Genomic DNA, 20,837 nt, shown 5'->3' on the forward strand with positions numbered 1-20,837 from the left:
AGATGCCTAGTGTCACCCCCTGCAGGGAGCCTGGGCCAGAACCACTCAGCAGGAATTCCTGAGCCACACAAACTGAGAGAATATATGTTGGTGTTCAAAAATCACTAAGCTTAGGGCAATTTGTCATGTTGAATAAGACCACAAGTACAATACTGATGATCATGAAATAATATGCAATCATCAAATAGATCTGGGATTCTAAATCTAGGTTACTTTCACTTTATTTCATTGCTATGAAGTAATGCAAAAAAGAAAAATAGGATTCAAAATTTTTATAAGATCATCTCTTGCTCCTTTTTTTTAAAAGATTTTATTTATTTATTTGACAGACAGATCACAAGTAGACAGAGACGCAGGCAGAGAGAGAGGGTGAAACAGGCCCCCTGAACAGAGAGACCAACTTGAGGCTCGATCCCAGGACCTGAGATTATGAGCTGAGCCAAAGGCAGAGGCTTCACCCACTGAGGTCCCCAGGCATCCCTCTTGCTCTTTTTTTAAAAAATTTTATTCACTTATCTGAGAGAAAGAGAGAGAGCAAGCATATGAGTTTGGGGTGGGGAAAGGGCAGAGAGACAAGCTGACTCCCCACTGAGCAGGGAGCCAGACACTCGATGGCTTAATCACAGGGTCCCAGGATCAGGACCTGAGCCGGAAGCAGGCGCTTAGAAGACTAAACCACCCAGGCACCCCTGCTCTTTGTTCTTTAAATCTTCTTAAATATAATAAATAAATAAATAAAAATTAAAAAAAATTTTTTTCTTGAGCCTGGAATATTCATTTCCATTCTCTGGTAGAAGTAAGTAGAGATAAGTAGAGATTTTTAGATGAGCATATAAGAAGGAATACAGAGTACTTTAACAGTTTACATAAAGCATTTTACCTAAGTGACTTGGCTCTTAAAAAGTGAACACAGATGTGTGCACCTGTATCTATTGAGAGTAGCAGTGTCATTGACAACACCTTAATTCTTTAAGAGTACATGAAGAAAATGAAAATTATTTAATAATTAAAGACCCCTCCAAGGGCCTAATTATGTAGTTCTGGGTTAGATATCCTACAAAAAAAAAATTGTTTATGCTTATCCGTAACTTGTTCCAGACCTCTAACATTCATTATTCAGGGCCTATATGAAACTCCTCAAAATTAAATTTATAAATGGTTACATTAAAAATGTAATGCATTCCAACAAGTGCTAGAATAGTTATTCCGAAATTACCAGTGAAGATAAACTTTATATTGAATAAAACACATAACCTTCAGTCTGGACCAAATTTTCTGTCCATTAAAGGTAAGATTTGGGGAAATACAGCCTATGGTGAATGTAATCATCAGCCTCAAGCCCTCATTCACCCTTTCTTCTCCTGGGTCAGCAGCGTGGCCTCAGGGATTTAGCCTATTAGCACTGGAGTTTTCATTGGCTGCTGTTAACAAATGTTTTTTTCCTTAGGGAAGTGGTTACCACCTTCTTTGTAAAATACACTTATTATTTAAAGGGCAATGTGGAAAAGCAAAGAGAAGAGATCATCATCATCATGACATCAAGTCCAGAACAAATGGAAACTTTGTGGACTACTTTTGTTTTGTTTCTAAAAACAAAGCTACAAGAAAGAGTATCGTAGGGGAATAAGTGCAATGAACACTTTAAATTTTTTTTTTAAAATCATAAAACTAGCCAATTCTTTAAGACTAAAATAGATCTAAATCAACTGACAGTCTGCAATTCAACTCTGCTTCTTTTTGTAGCTGCATTTTCATCTAGCTTGACTTAGAATTGAAGGATTATGCATAAAGCCATGATGTTTATCTGTTTCAAGCTTACTTGTCAAATTTAAGACCCAGTCGACACTGTGAGCACGAGATCACTGGCAAGCATCTACTCTGCCTCAGCCCCCTCATTAAAGCATGTATGTGCCTCCCTTTAAGGCTCTGGGATAAACAGCAAGAATCTGCCAAATGAGACCACAGCATGTATCTTTCCTCCGTAACTTCTTGAACTCTCAAAATCCAGTCTTTCCCTTCAAATTAGTGAGTTGAATAATGAACTCATTTAACATCTGTCTTGTTACCATGTACTGATAGTTAATGTGTGGTATACAACATCTAGAAGTTGAAAAAAAAATTCCAGCAAGTATCTTCTTTGCTTCATTTTTTTTTAAATCTTCACTGCCTAGACCAGGGTTCTACTTTTCTGCAGTGACTTAATAGTTACTTGTTCAAACAAGAGAATTCAGAGGGGGAAAAAAAATGAGATTACTTTAAAACAAGCAGAGAAGGTCATATAACTTAAATTCCAGAAAAAATTATGTTTGCAAATTGCAGCTAGAATTACACATCTGATTCCACTGCTTTATTTTGTGATTTTTAATATGCATTAAATTTCTTTGATTCATCAAAGTACTTATAAAAACTCATGAAGATTAGGTTTTTAGATATTTTTAGATTCATTTTGTCTTTTTTTTTAAACGATTTATTTATTTTAGAGAGAGAGCATATGTGCATGCATAGTGTGCATACAAGCAAGCTGGGGGAGGGGCAGAGGGCTAGGAAGAGAGAGCATCTCAAGCAGACCCTGAGCTGAGTGTGAAGCCTTGACATAGGGCTCAATCTCAGGACACTGAGACCATGACCTACCCTGAAACCTAGAGTCAGACGCTTAACGGACTGAGCCACCCAAGTGTCCTAAGATTTTCAGGTGTTTTTCTTTTTTTTTTTTTTAATTAAAGAAGATATAAATTTAGATAGTTAGCTAAAATGCTTCTTTATCACACTGGAAAAAAGTTATCATGTATCCTCTATTATAACTTATATCCACATTGGAGAATTATGGGTACATCATCAAGTACGATAAAAATCAAGATGCTAAAATAAAAAAAGAGGAGAAAAAAATCTGATTCCAAATTAGATTTCTACTTAGTAACTAGAGTTGACACACAACCAAGAACCCAGCCTGAAAGACATTAGTGGATGGGGCGCCTGGGTGGCTTAGTCGGTTAAGTTCTGCCTTCAGCTTAGGTCATGATCCCAGGGCCCTGGGATCGAGCCCCCAAATCGGGCTCTTTGTTTAGTGGGGAGGCTGTTTCTCCCTCTCCCTCTGTTCCTATCCCTACTACTGCTTTCTCTCCCTCTCTCTCTGTCTCTCATTCACTCTCTCTCAAATAAATAAAATCTTAAAAAGAGAGAGAGAGACATTATTGGATATAACCTCCAGCACAGATTAGTAAGAAATTTTCAAAGAACTCACATTACTTCGAAATAATGCCTTCTACTTCACTGGTGTAATGCCTATTAATACAAAAGAACATGTATCTCTACCATGTCATAATGAGCAATACTTCAGGGGAGGGCAGTATTTCAGAAATAGGTCATCTGTGTTAGAAAGAGTTGAGTTTCCCTGCACTTATTTACTAAACATAAAAGAATTGTCTCATTACCGAAATAACTAATGCCAAGTGACAAAAATAAAAACTGGTCTAAGTGCCCAGGTCCCAAAAATGCAGCATTAAGTATGAAAGAAACTTGACAGCAGCCCTAGAAACTCATACTTTGCTGCAACTTTTCTCATAATTCTTCATGTGCCTATCATGGTTCTCTGGAGCACACTGGTCCAGATTAATATGAAACACGCTCCTGTAACTCTTTTATCCCTGGTGAAAATTTCCTCCTGTTTACTGGACAGACTCCTCTTAGGATACTCTAGAGGATGTGACTCTGATCCCTTTCTCTAGCTTTTTAAAAAAAATTTTTTAATTAAAAATGTCTGTCTGCAGAATGGTTTAAACACTTATCATTAAAAGTCATCAGAACACTCCTTGTTTTCACCCTCAAATCCTGTCTCCATATGGAGCTATGCTAGATACATCAGTGTATCTCTCTCTCCTGCTTCCCCTGCTTGTGCACAGACACACACACTCTCTCTCTCTCTCTCTCTCTCTCTCCTCTCTCTCTCTTTAAAAAAAAAAAAAAAATCAGTGTATTTCCCACCACCTTCTTCAGCCCCCAAATAACTTAACTGCAGGGGGAAGAAAGTGGATGCAGACAGCAGAATTTTAAGAAACCATCCTTCCCCCATTATTACACTATAGCCAGATTGCGTAGTTTGTGTTGTTGTTGTTGAACATAATCAACAACATAGTTGGCCTACAATATTAGTTTCAGGTGCACAACATAGTGATTTGACAATTACATATGTTATGAAATGCTTACCACAGCAAATGTAGTTACCATCTGTCACCATACATAGTTATTACAATATTGCTGACTATATTCCCTATGCTATACTTTTCATCCCTGTATCTTATTTATTTTTTAACCGTAAGTTTGTACTTCCTAATCCATTATCACCTGTTTCACCTGCTCCTATCTTCCTCCCCTCTGGCAACTACCAGTTTGTTCTCTGTATTTATTTCTGATTTTTTTGTTTCCTTATTTTTTTTTTTCTAGATTCCACATATAAGTGAAATCAGATGGTACTTGTCTTTTTCTGTCTGACTTCTTTCAATTAGAGTTTCCCTAGATTTGAATCTCAGCTTTGCCAGTTTTTAGTTACGTGACTTTGGATGAGTTTCCTAAATGTTCTGTTTCCTCACCTATTAAGTAGGAACAAATAATGACTACCTCCTATGGATTCTTGGAAGATTAAATGAAGTAATATATGCCAGGTCCTTAGAATAGTTTCCATGGGACAGCAGTTATTTCCAAGGTCCTACCCCACTCTCTTCAAACCACTCTTATACACAGCCTGGGCTGGATCTCTTCTCTCCCTTGACCCTTCCTCTTCTTGTCTTCATTTATTTTTCTCTAGCCAACAGCTCTTTGACCTTTCCAAAATAAATTATTTTAGTCTCCTCAAGCTTCGCCAGTATTTTTCCCCCCGGACTTTTCCCATTAACCCCATTCTCTTGGAAGGGAGCAGGAAAGGGAAAGATTGTCAAAACTTACTCACTACAGTTCTTTTCAAAAATTTCTGTCACAGAACTTTAACAGTATCTATGATTCTTACTCCTAAAAAGGCACTGCTGTATCCATTACACTTAAGATTACGACATCAATGAAAAGAACTCCTGAAAATTTTTAATTAGTTGGAATATTGAACAGGAAGAAGATACAAATGAGATTATATGTTTCACTGAATCTTAAAAATCTTCCTCAATTTCCTGGACTATGTTATAGTTCAGACTTTAGCATTCAATATTCAGCTTCTCCACTCAAGCAGCTTTCCAGAGTCAGTGCCTATGTCTTAACAGGTCATTCAAAAGTACCAGGACATTTTTAAACAGCCAATGAAATAAACTATCGATTTGTTCATAAGATCACACTTAATTTTAGGTTCCCTGGTAGTTAGCTGGAATTGGTATTAGTTCACTCAGTAACACAAAGGGAAGGCACCAAATTCATTCTGCCTCATTTATAAGCAAAAACAATGCAAAGCATTTTTCTCTTTAAGCTGAAATTTGGAGGGTCACAGATCAGCTAAGTCAGGGACTGCACTCATTATCACTTGAGCCTAGCTGGTTGGTTATCGTATGGTGCTGATGATCTCTCCATGTAATTTTATCATCCCTTATCTCTCAGAAAAGTTCTCTTAGTTCTATGTCTCCTTTTAAAAAATAACATTTATTATAAACACAGAATGGATAAAAAGACCTCAACATGAGGCAGGAATCTATCAAAATCCTAGAGGAAAACATGGGCAGTAACTTCTTCGACACTGGCCATAGCAACTTCTTTTAAGACATGACTCCAAAGGCAAAGGAAACAAAAGTGAAAATGAACTTTTGGATCCTTATCAAGATCAAAAGCCTATGCACAGCAAAGGAAACAGTCAACAAAACAGAGTTAACCCATGGTATGGGAAAAGATATTCACAAGTGACACTACAGACAAAGGGCTGATATACAAGATCTATAAAGAACTCCTCAAACTCAACACACACAAAACAGATAATCATGTCAAAAAATGGGCAGAAGACATGAACAAACACTTCTCCAATGAAGACATACAAATGGCTAACAGACACATGAAAAAATGTTCATCATCATTAGCCACCAGGAAAATTCAGATCAAAACCATATTGAGATACCACCTTACACCAGTTAGAATGGCCAAAATTAACAAGTCAGGAAACAACAAGTGTTGGAGAGGATGTGGAGAAAGGGGAATCCTCTTACACCGTTGGTGGGAATGCAAGTTGGTGCAGCCACTTTGGAAAACAGTGTGGAGATTCCTTAAGAAATTAAAAATAGAGCTACCCTATGACCCTGTAATTGCACTACTGGGTATTTACCCAAAGATACTGGTGTAGTGAAAAGAAGGGTCATATGTACCCCAGTGTTCATAGCAGCAAAGTCCACAATTGCCAAACTGCAGAAAGAGCCAAGCCCTTCAACAGATGAATGGATAAAGAACTTATGGTCCATATATACAATGGAATATTATGCAGCCATCAGAAAGGATAAATATCCAACTTTTGTATCAACATGGATGGAACTGGAGGACATTATGCTGAGTGAAATAAGTCAAGCAGAGAAAGTCAATTATCATATGGTTTCACTTATTTGTGGAGCATAAGGAATAACATGGAGGACATTAGGAGAAGGAAAGAAAATGTGAATTGGGGTAAATCGGAGGGGGAGACGAAGCATGAGAGACTGTAGACTTTGAGAAACAAACTGAGGGTTTTGGAGGGGAGGGGCTGAGCCTTGTGGTGGGTATTAAGGAGGGCACGTATGACATGGAGCACTGGGTGTGATGCATAAACAATGAATCTTGGAACACTGAAAAAATAAGAAAATAAAAAGTAAAACAACAACAAAAAAAACATTTATTGATCACTTTTAGTATGCCAGGAACTATGGTAAACCCTTACCATACAGGAATGCATCTGTCCTTCACAACAAGGTAGATCCTTCCATAACACCCAGTTTGCAGATGAGAAAACTTGAAAATGGAAGGGATTAACCAATTCCATGCTGGCTGCTTATCAAGTAAGTGGTGAAGATGGGATTCAAGCCCAGAGCAAGCAGTCTTAGCAACTGTTCCCAAAAAGCCTTACTTATGCCTCTTCATTTCAATTTCAAAAGTTTTGTGAGAAAAAAAAAGAGTACTTCTGTATGTACTCTATACTTACAAAAGTAAACACTGCCTTGGGTTTGTCTACATAGCTATAAATTTTTAAATAATTCTGGAAGTCATATATTGCAACTTCTTAGTTGCCTTTGTTCTTCGTTAGCCAAATAACTTTTTTCTTTTCTTTTCTTTTCTTTTTGACGACAGCAGATTATGTCTATTCTTCTGTTTCTCTTCATTCCTTTTCTCTGAAGAAAATACTCAGAGGAAATAATCATGAACTGAGTGGTGCCAGTGTTGGGGGCAGGGGAGGGAGCAGGTGGGAGAAGGTTGAAAATGGGGAGTCAGCAAGGCCTCCCGTCAGTGATGTGACTAAGTCTCCAGTGAAGTTACTGAAGGCTTCTTTGTCCCATGAAATGCTCAGTGTGAGTGAATTTGTGGGGAGACCAGTGAAGAGCCCTGGTTTCCTATCCGGTCATTAGAGGGTGAAGAGGCGATAGCAGGAGGATGCAGGAACATGGAGGCAGGCCTCCCAAGGATTCTCAGTAACCCAGCTGGAATCTTAGGGGGAGTGCTGGACAATCACAATCTGGGGCCTACAGCTGGACCCACTGTCATCAGATCTAGAAGTGAGCTGACAGCCATTGGCTGAGAGTGGGGTTATATATTCATGTGATCAAATACGAATCACCCTAGGAGTTCCTGGGTGGTTCAGTCAGTTAAGCATTTGCCTTCATCTCAGGTCAGGATCCCAGGGTTCTGGATCAAGCCCCGAGTCTGGCTCCCTGCTTAGTGGGGGAGCCTACTTTTCCCTATCCCTCTGCCCCTCACTCCTGCTCATGCTGTCTCAAATAAAACAAAACAAAACAACAAATTCAAATCATCCCTACTAAAACAGCTAAAAGTTTTAAAAACCGGTAATACCACATGTTGCCAAGGACTTGAAGCAACTGAAACTCATATATTACTGGTAAGAATGCATATGGTGCAGCCACTTTGGGAAAGTCTTTGAAGCTTCTTACAAAATTAAACACCAACTATATGACCTAGCAATTCACCTCCTGTCTATTTACCCAAAAGAAATGGAAGCATTATGTCCACACAAAGACCTGTATGCAAACTCTGACAGTGGCTTCTTTCAGAACAGTGGCTTGTTTCATAAAACTGGAAGCAACTCAAGTATCTATCAACTGATGAATGAATGATCAAAATGGTATGTTCCCACCGGAGAATCAATCCCTTGCCAATAAGAAGGAACAAAGGACTGACACAGGCAACCACATGGATGAATCTCACAAATGTACAAAGGGAAGAACCCAGACACAAGACTACCTACAGCAGGATTCCGTTTACATGACATTCTAGAAAAGGCAGAAAGAACAGAGACAAAAACAGACTAGTGATTGTCAGAGGTCCGGGTTGAGGGAGGGCGAGGACCGCCACGGCTAGGGGTACACAGAAATATCTGAGGCGACAGAAGTGTTTTGTATCTTGATTACAGCGGTGGTTACACGACAGATGCGTGCACGTCTGTCAGAACTCATCACACGTACACTTAAAATGGGTGAATTTTCTCGTGTTAAATTATACTTCAACACAGTTGGGGCTGTTGTTGCTTGTTTAATTTAAATCATCCTCTCAGGTCGTCATACACAAACACATATGTGCTGCGGTCACTCTTACAGGAGGGGAATCCCACGCACTTCGTCCTGGTGATTTTGTTGCACATTCTCATGGGTTCCCCCGGGCCCCAGTTTCTATTTAGAAAGAGACGTTTAATCAGAGCATGATTCAACCTGGGCCTCTTGGCCGCTACAAGGCTGTTTTGTGGGCCACAATGTTACCATATACTTAACTAACTGGAATCTGAACGCTGTCTTCTCAAGTGAATAGAATCACAGCCTATGGTTTATACTGGGGGCTCTCAGATAAAATACAGGCAGGCTAGTCAAATTTAATTTCAGAGGAGCAAAAAATAATTTTTAGCATAACTATGCCCCCAATATTGCATGGGACATACATTTTATTTGTTATATCTGGAAAACTCATCATTAATCCACGCATGGCCTTTTCTATTTTAATTATTCATCTACCTAATTAATGAACCAATTAAATTAATCAATCTCATAATCATGTTTTAACTGCAGGTATTTTTAGTGACTTTGACTCTAACTTTCCTCTTAAAAAACCATGTAGTGGCACGCCTAGGTGGCTCAGTAGGTAAGCATCTGCCTTTGGAGCAGGTCATGATCCCAGGGTCCTGGGATCAAGCCCTGCACTGGGCTCCCTGCTCCACAGGGGGTCTGCTTTTCCTTCTCCTACTACCCCTGCTTGTGTTCCCTCCCTTGCTGTGTCTCTGTCAAATAAATAAATAAAATCTTAAAAAAAAAAAAAAAAACCATGTAGCAACTCCAAGGCACTGAGAATTTATTTTAGACTACTGAGAAGTGACTAGTTTAGGATCCTGTTAGTCAAATTGTGATCTGCAGACTTGGGGTGTCAGCATCAACTTAGTGTTTGTTAGAAAAGAATCTCAGGTCCCACCTGCAGCTATGGAATTCATAAATCCCCACAGGATTCATGTGCACATTAATGTTTTAGGTGCACTGGTTTAGAAAGCTGTGTTTCAGGAAAATTCCCAGGACATCTAGCAGGTTGGATTGGAGAGAAACTGGCTGCAAGTAGAGAAGCCTCTTACGAAAATATTTTTAAAGTTCAAGCATTACTGCAATATCTGAATTATGGCAGTAGGTAAGAAAGGAAAGGAACTGAAGTGAGAAAAACTCTGAATGGGAAAAAAATCAATGGGACTTGGAAAAGGACTGGAAGGAGGAGAGAAAGGAAAGATGTCAGAATGTGAATATAAGTCAAGTAGAATCATCAAAGAGCTTCTAGTATCTTTAGGAGTGGTTCTGTGGTTCTGGAACCTAGCTGCATGCTATAATCACCTGGGAGCTTTAATATACTGATGCCTGAGTCCCAGGTCCAGAGACTCTGATTTAAAGTGAAGCCTGGCATTAAAATTTCTAAATACTTTCCAGGTGATTCTAATGAACAGCCAAGGTTGAGATCCCCGAGTACGGGTGCTTTCAATCTATTTGTTTTCAGTTAGAGTAGTGATTTTTGCAACCTGGCAACACTTCAGAATTATTTGGAGAGCTTTAAAAATATATCAATGTCTATATCCTGCTCTTAGAGATTCAGATTTAAATGGTAATATTTTAGAAGTTCCTCATTTGATTGTAACCGGCAGCCAGAGTTGAGAGCATTTAACTGAAAGATATAATTTGATTGATAATTTATTAACTATTTTTTTAAGTAACTATTAATAAAGAAGGAATTCAGTGCTAACAGAATCCAAACTTTTAGTTAGGTGAAATATAAGCCCAAGCATTTTATTTGCTTGTTATAATTTCACAGTGAAACTTACTTGGAATTAGCCACAATTTTCATGTTTTCAAAATCTCATTTTGAAGTGCCCCAAATATCAGCTGATAACCATTAAAATTGAATAACCATTTATGAAATGAGCATTATTCAGACACTTCCAATATAATATGAAATAGATTCCAACCACAACCACAGTTACGCATCTTAGGATAAAATAAGGTCCTGGGTGGTGATGGAGGAGAGGAGGTAAGGAAATAAAATGTCTGAAATGTATTTCTAAGTCAACGTAAAGTCTCTATCAAGATTCAGCCCTATCTAAATAATAAAAAAAGAAAAAAGAAAGCAGAATATTTAAGCACTTTGTAATTAACTTGTCCCTATAGTATTATTTCATATCTATGCAAAGTAAAACTTTTTTTTAAAAAAGAGAATGTTTCCAAATGACCTTTATAAAACGGAAAATTGGCTTACCTCTTCCCTGTGATTCTTAATTGGCATACAAAGAATACTCTGTGTCTTGTAGCCTGTAATTTGGTCAACTTCTGCATTGAACCGAGGATCCTAGTAAGGAAAAAGAAATTCAATTTAATGACTGATCTGTTCAAAGATTGATTTGATTTTTCTGATTTATAAGATTAGAAAAATCTAACCTTCGACTTACCTTATTGCTCTGAATGACAATTTTATCATTGGAAGGACATCATATCATGTAAACAAATCATCTTTGACAAAGATAAATTTACGTTTTTTAGTAGCTAGTGTTCATGAGAAACAAAAAAATACAGACTCAAAATATGTTCAGAAATAAAGGAAATTCAAAATATTAACCAATTTAGATGGCATTCCTTAGATTCATGGAAAAGTGGCAACTCTCCACCACTATAATACAATTTGCCTATTCCCATCTCACTATCTGATTCTTCTGTGCCATCCAAAGGAAAGCATCTCTGCTCTGAAATTTTTCCTGTAAAACCTACCACTCCAAAACAACCTGCCTAACACTGACTTTACTTCCCTCGTAATTGTTGCTTATATATTCCCTCAGTATTCTGTTCTTCTATCCCAGGTTTTAGTAAGAATTTTAGATAATTTCATGTATATATGTGCATAAAAAAAGAATTTTAAATATTTTCATGTATATATGTGCATAAAAAAAACAAAACTGCATGGCCTCAATCAGACTGCAAACAACTCCTTAATCTTTGTACTTCTTTTCCCTTTTACAAAGTACGTCACACATATCCAATAATCACAAAGGACTTCTGAGAGTTGTAAAGGTTCTAATGTGGGTTGAAGAAAGAAAGATATAGGCTATTTTCCCTTGAACTTTAGATTGGGAAGATTAGAATTAGGCTGTAAATTCCAGGAGGGTATTTTTTTTTTGGTCCCTCACGGTATTCCCAATACAACCACAAAAACTCAAAAGCATTTGTTAAATAAATGAGGGAATTCATTAACAAATGATATCATAGTCATCAGATGTGATCATTTTTAGCTTATTATAGTTTAAAACAAAGACTGTAGGTAAGAAGGAAAACATGCTAGAGGAAATGGACAGATACTTCTATATGCAATAAGATTAGAATGGAAACAAACATACCAGAACATGAACATTTAAAGGAGTGTTGTTCCCCTCAAAGCAAAAGCCTTGGGAAGTTTACATACTCGACCTAATAATAGCAACACTGCTCTAAAAACTCTGTTTTTGGAATTCCCTTCAGAGAATATGGAATAGCCACACTGGAAAACCCTCATCTTTGAAGGTCATTTATTTATTTTTTAATTAGTTCAAAGTCACGCAAGGCCAAAGCTGTGAATGAAATAAATGATTACAGTAGATTCCGTCAACTGGGGTCAGAAATGAGGCCAATCTTCCCAGGAGAGCCACACTTGGCATTAAAGACAATTTCGAAAGGAAAGTTATAAAAAGGCAGAAAATCAGTATAAATATTTTATATTGTTAATAAATACTACTGCATTTTTGCTTTTTTTCTTGCAAACATGCTCAAAGTTATATTGAAATACAGCGAAAATGTTGGCTGAATAAATTTTTAAAAATTGTTCTAAACTAACATACTAAAAAGGCAGATAGGACACTGGTATTGATGAATTAAAGAAGTAAAACAACTATTAACTTATAGTTATTCTACAAGCTAATAATCAAAACATGAATAAAAATGCATCCTCAGAAATTATTTTGTTAATGAATATTTGAATTACAAACCAATTTATAAAGAAGAGGACTTAACTACCTAATCAAAGCAATAGAGTTTAACAAACTGAAATTAATAGGGCTTTCACAGCTTTGGGGGCATATTGGGAATTTAAAATCAACAGCAGCCCTGGATTCCATTTCACTGAAGGAGTGGGAGTAATGTATGTTTCAAATTCACTTTAGGTAAATTCTGGCATCTCAAAGAATTTTCCTAACAATGTATTCAGTGCAAAGGCAATATAGAAAACTTTTAACTCCTTTAGGTCCAGGAAACACCAAAGAAAAAATGGAGCAGTACTACTACTGTGATTATTCCTTTCACTATTTATGAGAACATGACAGTGTAAAACAAAAACAAAAACAAAAACAAAAAAACATAAGCCTTGGAAGTCCACTTGCTAAAATAAAGCAATTGGTACCAGATTTGCCCTCCTACTGAAAACTGTAAGACTAGACCAAATATACAAGACAACTAAATCACCAACCATGAAAAAGGGAAATAGATAGGACAACCACTCTGGCTTTCTTCCTGGGACCATTTTCCTGCTGGCAAGAAGGCAGGCAGTACCCAAGTGTATCAAGGCTTCCAAATGGAATTGAAAGGAATTTGGAGCTTCTAAAGTGGCTAATATTTGCAAAGAAAAATAACTAATAAGAAAGCTATGTTGGGGGATTAGAGGGAGAGATAAAAGGAGTGGTAAAAGACTCAGTGACTATTTGCTTCAGACATGTATAGAGCAAGACTCTTAGAGAACCAGCTAAAAATTATGTATTGAAGGCTGAAAGCAGAATGGTGATACCAATTAGAGAAAGGTTTTGAGACACTGGAGTTCTAGCTCAGCCATTCCACCTCAAGCATTCAGTTGAGACACAGAAAAGCCAATCCTTAGGAGTAAGAAACATTCCCTAGATTTGGAGGGCATTCCCTAAGACTGAATTCAAACTAAAATGAATCCACCCCAACAATAACACCAAGCCTGACAGGCCAAAAAGTAATTGCACTGCCTGAAAGAACAAATGTCAGCCCCATTTTAAAAAAGACGATTATGATCCAAATACCTTGCAAGAAAACATGTACAATGTCCAGCATATAATCAAAACTCACAACATGTGAAGAAAACAGGAAACTGTAACCCACAGTGAGGAGAAAAAGTAGTCAAAAGAGAATGACCCCAAGATGATTCAGATGTTGGAATTAAGAGACAAGGACTTTAAACCCAGTATTAAGGACTTAAAGGAAAATGTGGTAATAATGAATAGATGGTAAACTGTAAAAAACAAAACAAAACAGCTATTTTAAAAAACCCAAATGGAAACTCTAGAGCTGAAAAGTACAATATCTAAAATGCAAAGTTCATTGATGGTTCAACAGCACATTAGAAACAATGGAAGAAAATGTCAGTGAACCTAAAGACAGAGCAACAGGAAATATTTAATCAGAAAGACTGAGGGGGAAAAATACACTTGTAAAAATTAGCAGAGCCTTGGGTGTTTTCTGGGACAACATCAAGTGGTCTAACATATATATAATTGGAGTGCCAAAGAGAAAAAAGAGAACTGAGTGGAAAAATACTTAAAGACATAGATCAAAATTTCCCCAAAGTTAGTGAAAACCTTAACCTTACCCATATAGTATGAAAATGATACATAGCAAGAAACCTGTAAGGTGAAAATACAAAGGATAGCTGACTTCTCATGAGAAAAAGGAAGACCAAAAAATGTAGGAAAACTCTTTTTAAAATGTTGAAAGAAAACTACCATTAAGTGAGAACTGAACTGTCTATCCAGTGAAAATATCCTTCAAGAATACAGGCAAAATAAAGGCATTTTCAGATAAACTAAAACTGAATTTGTCACCACAGGTCTGTACTACAAGAAATGTTAATGGGAATTGTATAGCCTGAAGGGAAAGCTAACAGAATGTGCACAAAGGAGTTAAGAGCTCGGAACTTGGCTTAAACATATGCACAAAGATTAAGGAAGCTTGGGTCTTTATTTTTGGAGAAGGAACAACCCAACAGAAAAAGAAGGAATAAAACCAAATTGGACCTTGAGGTGTTAGATTGAAATTGGAGATATCAGTAAGAATTCACTGTTATTAACATAGGAAACTGTTATTAATATAGGAAGTAGATATAAAAATAAATAAAATACAGAAATGTGTATTTATATATTTTATTCCTAGTCCTGTCTACTGACATACTGGCAGCAACAAACACATACCAGAAGCAATGAATACATCTAGTGCTCATATCTTAGCTTCTATCTTGGTTACCATTCCCTCTAATGAAAGGAACCAGAGTTTCCTGGGAAAAAGAATGATTCTAGGGCTAAAAGGGAGAAAGTATAAATTAAGCATGGAACATATTGTTAAGCCAGTTAGAACTTTCAGCCCACAAGGAAGCAAGAAAGCCCAGAGTGACAACGACATATCAAAAAGACACAGGAACCTGGCCAATTCAATATAATTAGAGAATGTGAATAAATAAAGATAAAAAAACAGATCATAACTCATTATACAAAATAAAAATCCATGAGCCCACAGTGCTACTAATGAGTAAATGAATGAATGAATGAATCAAGAAGGTAAACTCCTCTTCACACGAGAATGCCAACTAAAAAACACAGAAGGTATGATGGAGTTAGAAAATCAGGGACACTAAAACTGGTAAATGTAGGTTCATGAAGAATAGAATATTTACACAATATCAAAGTATCTCATCATAAGATATTTATTGATTACAATAGGAAAACTGTAACTTTATAGTGGAGAAACCTAGTGGACACCACTAACCACGTTTTCAGAATAACATCAACAACACTGGGGTAAACTAACTTCACATGCCATACTTCCTATTAACATATGCTGAGAAGACTATGGTTATTTAATAAATTATATATTCAGTCTTTGTCCCAGGTTCCTGGCACAGAGCTCCTAAAACTCTCGTAATTCCCTGAGAAACAGGAAAGTTTTTTGATAGTCATAGCAAGCCCCTTTCAACCATACCTGACTTCATGCTAATAAGATGAGTCATAGGGGTGTGGACCCCAGGCGGCTTCCAGATGGGGACTGGCTACCAGAAAAACCAAACAACTTATAAGAGGGTTAGAACTTTGAGCCCTACCCTTAACCTCCACAGAAGGGAGAGGGGGCTGGAGATTGAAATTAATCACCAATGGCCAATGGATTTAATCAATAATGCCTACATAATGAAGCCTTGATTAAAACAAGAAGAAAAACAACAACTACAACAACAACAACTCAGAACAATGAGGTTTGGAGGAGTGTCTGGATTGCTAAAGGTATCTATGTGCTGGGATGGTGGTGCACCCCCTGGAAAGGGCATGGAATTACTGTGTCCCCCCCACCTTCCATTCCTTGTCCTAATACATGTCTTCCATTTAGGTGTTCCTGAATTGTATCCATTATAATAAAACTGTAATTGTAAATATAGTGCTTCCTTAAGCTCCTGGGTAGCTCAGTTGGTTAAGCCTCTGCCTTTGCCTCAGGTCATGATCCCAGAGTCCTGGGACCGAGTCCTGCATCGGGCTCCCTGATCAGTAGGGAGTCTGCTTCTCCTTCTGCCTCTCCCCGGCTTGTGTTTACATGCTCACTCACTCTCTCTCTCTTATTAAATAAATAAATAAATAAATAAATAAGAAAGTAAAATAAAATATAATAAAATACAGTGCTTCCTTTGAGTTCTGTGAGTCATTCAAGCAAATTATTGAACCCAAGTGGGGAAATCACCTAATTTGTAGATGGACATAAATATGTGAGTAGCCTGGGGCACCTGGGTGGCTCAGTGGGTTAAAGCCTCTGCCTTCGGCTCAGGTCATGATCCCAGGGTCCTGGGATCAAGCCCCACATCTGGCTCTCTGCTCTGCAGGGACCCTACTTCCTCCTCTCTCTCTCTCTCTGCCTGCCTTTCTGCCTACTTGTGATCTCTGTCTGCCAAATAAATAAATAAAATCTTAAAAAAATATATGTGAGTAGCCAGAGGACCCTGTTTGTGGTTGGTATCTGAACTAGGAACTGGGGACAATCTAGTGGGACTGAGTCTTCAGACTGTGGAGTTTGTGCTAATGGGTAGTAGTACAGTGTCAGCAGCTAGTTACTAGATGCTACTACTAGCATCAGAATTGAATTGGATTGTAGGACACCCAGCTGGTGTCGAAGAAGGGGAGAACTGACTGTTCTAGAAAATCAAACAAGGTCTCAACACTGACATCTGTGGTATTTCTGCCCAAAGTACCTAACTTGAATCTCATCAAAATGCAGTCTACAAAATAGTCTGTACTCTCAAAATATACATCAAGAATGATAAAGAAACACTGAGAAATTATTCCAGATTTAAAGGACACTAAAGAGACATGGAAAGCACATACATTATGTAATTTGGGATTAGATCCTTGATCAGAGGGAAAAAAAGAACTGTAAAGAATATGAGTGGGACAATAGACTAAATTTGACTATGGACTAGTAGGTAATAGCATTGTATCAAAAAAACTTCCTGATTTTGAAAAATGTACTATAATTGTATAAATGAATATTGTTAGAAAATATTCACTGAATTATATTTAGTAAAAATGTTTCCAACTTACTAAGTGGTTCAGAAAAACAGTATGCATAAGGGCACCTGGATGGCTCAGTGGGTTGAGTGACAAACTCTTGAATTTGGCTCAGGTCATGATCTCAGGGTCATGAGATTGAGCCCCTCATTGGGCTCCACAACCAGCATCGAGTCAGCTTGAGATTCTCTGTCTCTCTCTCTCATTCTGCCTCTGCCCCTTCCCCTGCTCATGCTCTGTCTCTTTATAATAAATAAAGTCTTAAAAAAGAGAAAAATAGTATGCATGTATTACTGACATGCATTGTATACAGAAAAAGAAAACGATAAAGCAAATGGGGCAAAACATAAACAACTGGAGAATCTGCATAAAGTATATATGTAAGTTTTTTTAAGTCTTACAACTTTTCCTTAAGTTTGAAATTATATAAAAATCAAAATAACAGAAAACAATACAGTACTCTTCCCAATTTATAGGCTAGTTTTCTTCCACAGAGTGGCATTTAATACGGTCCCTAAAGATTATTAGAACACTGAAAAAAGATATAGCAGTTCCCAAACTATGTTCCCTGGGGCACAATTAGATCATGACAGATTAATAGACTTATCAAGATTAAAACAATTGCTAGTGTTACTTCTTTCTCCTAAAATTCATTTTGGACATCATTTTATTCATAGGAAATTCATTTGAAAGAGCTCATATTTTTTCAGTAAAAAAATTTTGATAAAGTGAGACATGCAAAACGAGAGATGATAGAGACTGATTTATCTAGATAAGGAATACAAAAGGAGGAAGGAAGTCATCAGGGTGGGAAGAATAGTAGCTACATGGTAAAGGCTGCATGAATGGCAATGAGACCCTTCCCTAAAACCCTGCAAGTCTTCTCCCTAGTCCTCCGTTTCCTATGGAAACAGAACAGGAGCCCACGTTTTGCATTTCAGTTGACTTGGGACAGAGAAGAGTGTTTTGATCACATAAATCCTTTGACAGGAAATCTTGGGGAATCTCAAGGCTTCTGTAGGACATGAAACTAGGTGTTCAAGGCAATCTGTGATGGTCAGTTTTAAGTGTCAACTTGACTAAGCAAAGGAATACCTAAATAGGTGGTAAAACATTATTTCAGGTATGTGTGTAAGGATGTCTCCAGAAGAGATTAGTATTTGAATCAATAAACTGAGCAAATATCTTCACCAAGCAGGTTGGCATCATCCAAATCACTGAGGGCCTGAACAGAACAAAAAGGCAAAGGAAGGACAAATTCACTCTCTCTGCTTAAGCTAAAACATCTACCTTCTTTTGCTCACCTGCCCTCCAATGAGGTTCCTGGCTCTCAGGCTTTTGGACTCAGAGCCACAAACTTAACACCACTGGCTGCCCAATTCTTAGACCTTCAGACTCTAAATTACACCATGAGCTTTCCTGGTTACCCAGCTTACAAGCAACAGGCAGACTGTAGAACTTCCATGCCTCCATAATCAAGTGAGCTAACCTCTATAATAATCCTCTTCATATAAATATGTATGTATATGTATTTATATACATATATATCTACATATTGTTATATCTATATATATTTCTCTAAAGAACCCTAATATACAATCCATTCTAGATACTGGATAGTATCTAGTTTTCACATATAAGGAGAACACCAAACACATTTATACAGTTGTTCTGATCATTATGTGTTTATATCTTATTATCAATAAATGCTGTGCCACATTCAAGAAAGTTACACAAATGATGGGCTGATGCAGGAGGAGATGCTGTGCGATTTAGGCAGCAAACACCCTCTCACTGATACTTGTGGTCTGATTGAGAATCACTGGTTTAAGCTGTGGATCTTGTTTTATACTTTAAATATATGAATGTGCTATCTTATTAGTAATAAAATAGCTCAATTCTCAAATTTATATCATTCTGTCATAAAGTTTTAAAAAAATGAATCAAATGTTGACCACTTCTTACGAATGACTTATCTATGAGACTGCTACGTATTTTTAGCTTCAAACTGAACTCGATTATATTTCACAACCACCTCATGGTTTTCCATTGCTACACTGCAACTTTTCAAGGGTTCTGTGGTCAAACAGGCTTTAAGAAATACTGCTGTAAGGTGTTATTTTTACAGACGTATGTTTAAAGAGGTAGGATTCAGAAGACAGAATGCATTTTCCTATTCTGACTTCTCAAGAAACCACGAGTCACAATTCTTATTATTCAAATTATGGGTGGAGCTGAATAATGAATTATCCAATAGCCAACTCACTTCCACTGTCAACACAGATGCAAACTGTATGTCACAGGTCAGCTCCACACCTTAAGAATGAAATTCCTGGGACACGAATGACTTTTGCTAAGGCCCCTGTAAACATGGACAAAGGCTGCCGAGGGTGAAGCAGCACCACGAAGAATCCACAGGCTAAGAGGCTTCACCCTGGAAGCACTGCAAATCAAGGACATGGGCCTCTTTCTGACAGTAGCACAAGAATTAAGTCATTACTAACCGAAACAAAAATTACACTGTCCAAACTTTGAAAATGGTAAGCATATTCAGCCAAAATGCACATAAGTGAAGAAATCCTCAGAGTTGCAGAAACTTAGAACCACACAGACAAATGAAGGCTTTCTCAGCAAAGCTGAAGTATATTTATGGTCCTACTGTACTTGGGACTATAGTGCCATTGAAAAGCGGAAACCCAGCTGTCACCTAGGACAGGAAGGGAATTCTGCAAATTTGGCAGCAATCCTTCAGCTGTGTCCTTAATACCCCTGTTGTAGTCTGCTACGGTGTGGCGTTACTACAGAGCTCACAGAAGTCATGGAGATAGCTCCATGAAGAATCAAAATGGAATAGACTGCTCGTATACAGGGGATTCTGAAAAATATCTCATGATTTCACCTACCTAAACTATCATATCTCAGTATTACTCCCTTGTGACCATATTTATTCTCCCACATCTAAACCCTCAGTCATCCTCGACTCCTCTTTCCCCCTCATTTCCATCTGCTAGTGGCTGCCAACTCTGGCAGATTCCACTTCTTCACTGGAAATCCATTCCCTTCTTTTGCTCCTTAAGGCCAGTGCCCTGGTTCAGGTCCTCATTTCCTCACACCATTAAGTAATTTATCCTCCCAGTATCCAGTATTTTTCATTTTATGAGCACTGTACAATTCATCCTGCTAAATCAGTTTGAATCATACCAATTCCCCTTTGAAACCATCTTCAATTATTCCTCATGGCTCTGGACCACACACATACCCCTCAGCCTGTCATTCAAGGCTCCAGTAATCTGCATGCTCTGCCCCCAAAGCTCCTGAATGTCAATACCGACTGCTGCCCACACATGTCCATACAAGCACCACACGGTGCACCTGCCCTGTTGCTTCTTTCAACTTCTCTATATATCTGGACCTCACCATGCACACAAACCAATCTATTCAAATCTTATCTATTTTCCAGGGTTGGTATCAAGTACTGCTTCCTCAAAAAAACATCATTTCTCAATTCCCCAAGTAATGTTATCTCCTGCTTCCCTGAACTTACCACATTTTCCTTGGCATCTGTTATGATCTGCTCTCTATGCTACTTATCTAT

The 20,837-nt window shown here is 37.7% G+C and overlaps 1 protein-coding gene across 4 annotated transcripts in view; it reads right to left on the bottom strand.

The window, feature by feature from the left end:
* PDE5A (phosphodiesterase 5A) overlaps positions 1–20,837 on the bottom strand; it is a 149,920-nt gene that overhangs the window by 104,942 nt on the left and 24,141 nt on the right. For all 4 annotated transcript variants that reach the window (XM_047718327.1, XM_047718329.1, XM_047718328.1 and 1 more), the window contains exon 3: positions 10,927–11,016. In XM_047718327.1, coding sequence (XP_047574283.1) covers positions 10,927–11,016 — 90 coding nt within the window. The remainder of the gene's footprint in view (positions 1–10,926; positions 11,017–20,837) is intronic.

The sequence above is a fragment of the Lutra lutra genome, chromosome 2 (genome assembly GCF_902655055.1).
Source record: "Lutra lutra chromosome 2, mLutLut1.2, whole genome shotgun sequence".
Lineage (NCBI taxonomy): Eukaryota > Metazoa > Chordata > Mammalia > Carnivora > Mustelidae > Lutra > Lutra lutra.